We start from the raw sequence: 2,848 nt of genomic DNA, 5'->3' as shown, positions 1-2,848 counted from the left end.
ACCTGGGATTGAACTTGGGCCCTTGTGCTTTTGAAGCAGACAGTGTAACCACTGAGCCAAATCCCCGGCAATAGTTTATGTTTTTAAGAAACACTGGAGGTGTTAAAGTAAGGTGGTGACCATGTTTTATGTTTTAGAAAGCTCTGGGAGATTGTACACATAGTTGATTTTTTTTTTTTCAGTACTTGGGCTGAACTCAGGGCCTTTACACTGAGCTGCATCCTCAGCCCTTTTTATTTTTTATTTTGAGACAGAGGCTCACTAAGTTGCTGATTTACCCATGCTGTGCTCAAACTTGGAATTCTCCTGCCTCAGCCTCCCAGTGTGCTCCAGGATGGGTATTTTTAAGTTTGTCCCTGAGCAAGTGAAATGTGCCGAGCTGGCCTGGCCCCATTTCCAGGGCAGATCTCCCTGGTGCCCCGAATCAAGGGCGTCTGAGAGGACGGGTGCTTTGCCCAGCCGGCTGGTCTGGTGCCTTCACAGACAGGCTTGTGGGGCGGTTGGAATCCGCAGGGTCACAGGCGACCTGTGCTCTGCTTCCCGCTAGGTTTCTCCGGGAACTGTGTCGGCTGCGGCAGGAAAGGCTTCTGCTACTTCACTGAGTTCTCCAACCACATCAACCTGAAGCTCAGCACGCAGCCCAAGAAGCAGAAGCTCCTGAAATACTACCTGGTCCGCGATGCCCATGGCGCCCTCACCAAGGGGCCCCTGATCTGCTGGAAAGGCTCTGGTGAGGGCGGCGGAGGGAGGGCTGCGGGTGTCGGGCGATGGATGTCCTTCTGGCGAGGTGCTGTCTGGGAAGGGACGGAGGAATTGCAGGGGAGTGACATATGGACAGCCGCCCTGCGCCGCCTCTCCTCCACGAGTGTTTGGGGCAGCAGGGACAGTTTGGATGGTCATGGCTGAAGGTGCTACTGGTGTCCAGGGGCAGAGGCCAGGGATGCAGTTAAACACCCGCAGCACCCAGCGCGATGTGGTCCCAAACGCCAGTGTTCAGTGAGGCATTGGGGTGCACACCTGTCATCCCAGTGTGCAGGAGGCTGAGGCAGGAGGATCACCACAAGTTCAAGGCCAGCCTTGAAGATCCTGTCTCAAGAAATGAATCAAACCAAGCCAAAGCAAAACAGCAACAACAACAAAACAAATAAAAAACCCCAAGACACACACACACACACACACACCCACACACACCCACACACACACAACCCCACATCATACTGCTGACATGGAAAAACCCTAACTTTGAGACATCTTGGCTACAACAGTGCACCCCGTGACCTTGAACCCCGTTAAGTGAACCCTCAGGGACCGGCCCTGTACTGCAGGCACTGTCCTCTGTCCCTCCACATCCAGGGTGGCATCTGGTCATGTGGACTCTGCCAGGTGGGCTCTGTGGGCAGGGGAAGAGGCACGGGGCGGTGGGTCTGCATCCCCCTGCCTCCTCCCCCCACCTTCCTGTCCCTGTCTGTGTCCAGGCCTTGTGGGTGGCTCCTTCTTTGTGGGTCTGTTCTTCCATGGTTTTTTTTCCTTCTTTGCAGTGCTGGAATGGGACCCAGGACTTTGCAACCCTTTCTATTTTTATTTTCAGACAGGGCCTCCCTAAGTTGCTAAATTGCCCAGGCTGGGTGTGAACTTGAGATCCTCCTGCCTCAGCCTCCCTGAGTGCTGGCATGATGGGCGCGCACCCCCATGCCCCCTTGGAATCTTGTTTCTAGGCAGCCGGCTCACCTGTGGGATAAGTCCCAGGCTGGGAAACTTCGTAGTGACTGCTGGAGAGGAGAGCATTGGAGCTCATGCTCTCCTCTTCCCCTGCAGAGTTCAGAAGCCGCCAGGCCTCCAACAACGTGAGCTCTGGTCCCGTCTTCCTGCCACTGGAGGGCTCGGGGCCTCTGGCTGCCTTTTCTGGAGAGCCCGGTGCTCCTGGGCCAAACCCCAGCATCCCATTGGGCGCCCTGCAGGCAGGTGAGGTGGTGGAGAAGCGGCATGGGCAGAGGGGTGGCTGCAGCAGACCTGGCTCACTCTGAGGCCTGGTGGGCTTAGAACAACAAAAGTAGCCAAGCGTGGTGGTGCACACCTGTGACCCCAGCATTCAGGAAGCTGAGGCGGGAGGATCGCTGTGAGTTCCTGGTCACCCTGGGCTACGCAGGCTGGCCTCCAACTCCCAGTGCCCTCCGTCAGGTGGGCCTATGCCCAGCGCCTGGGGTCTCTGTCACCCAGCCGGGTGGGTGCCGTCTGAGTGAACGCTGTGTGTGACTTGTGGGGTCACCTTGGCTCCGACCTCCGTGGCGTCGGGGACAGGCGCTGTGCCCGGTACTGGCACAGGGAGATGGAGACGGGGCAGCGCAGGTGCTCCTGGTGCTGCCATCAGCTGCTCTGAGGTGGACTCAGGAGCATGGAGAGGGCGGCGAGGCCCGCGCCAGCTCACAGGTGTCGGACTGGGGTGCACTTGCCCCACCCCGAGCTGCCTCCTGCTTCCACCCAAGGCGCCTCAGTGGGGAGCAGACGCTCGCTCAGCTGCGGAGAGGCGGGGCGGCACTGCGCGGTGAGCCCGCCGGGGTTGTGTGTGCGCAGGTGTGGATGCACGTCCAGTATGCGCTGCACAACCAGGAGTGTGAGCAGAAGTGTGCGTGCAGCAGTGTCACCTGCGCTCGTGTATGTGCTGCACAGATAGCGTGCACGTGTGTACAGGAGCCCGTGTAAGCGCGCACAAGTGAGCAGACGTGTGCGCATGCACGTGAGCCTGCACGAGCAGGAGTCGTGTGCACACACGTGTGCCCGGTGCACGCACGAGCAGCTGTGTATACGCTTGTGCGTGTGTGCCTGGCTCCCGGGGACGGGCTCAGCCCGG

At 58.8% G+C, this 2,848-nt stretch overlaps 1 protein-coding gene across 1 annotated transcript in view; it reads left to right on the top strand.

Moving 5' to 3' along the window:
• The window catches only part of Greb1 (growth regulating estrogen receptor binding 1), a gene marked incomplete at its 5' end in the record, with an annotated part of 45,740 nt that overhangs the window by 9,434 nt on the left and 33,458 nt on the right, over window positions 1-2,848 (top strand). The window contains 3 exon segments of the mRNA XM_033756076.1: window positions 548-730; window positions 1,816-1,962; window positions 2,369-2,623. Coding sequence (XP_033611967.1) covers window positions 548-730; window positions 1,816-1,962; window positions 2,369-2,623 — 585 coding nt within the window.

The sequence above is a fragment of the Fukomys damarensis genome, unplaced genomic scaffold, assembly GCF_012274545.1.
Source record: "Fukomys damarensis isolate Sample0158 unplaced genomic scaffold, DMR_v1.0_HiC HiC_scaffold_25, whole genome shotgun sequence".
NCBI classification, from domain to species: domain Eukaryota; kingdom Metazoa; phylum Chordata; class Mammalia; order Rodentia; family Bathyergidae; genus Fukomys; species Fukomys damarensis.
The sequence above is the reverse complement of the archived record's forward strand: the minus strand, read 5'-3'. Positions and strand labels throughout refer to the sequence as shown.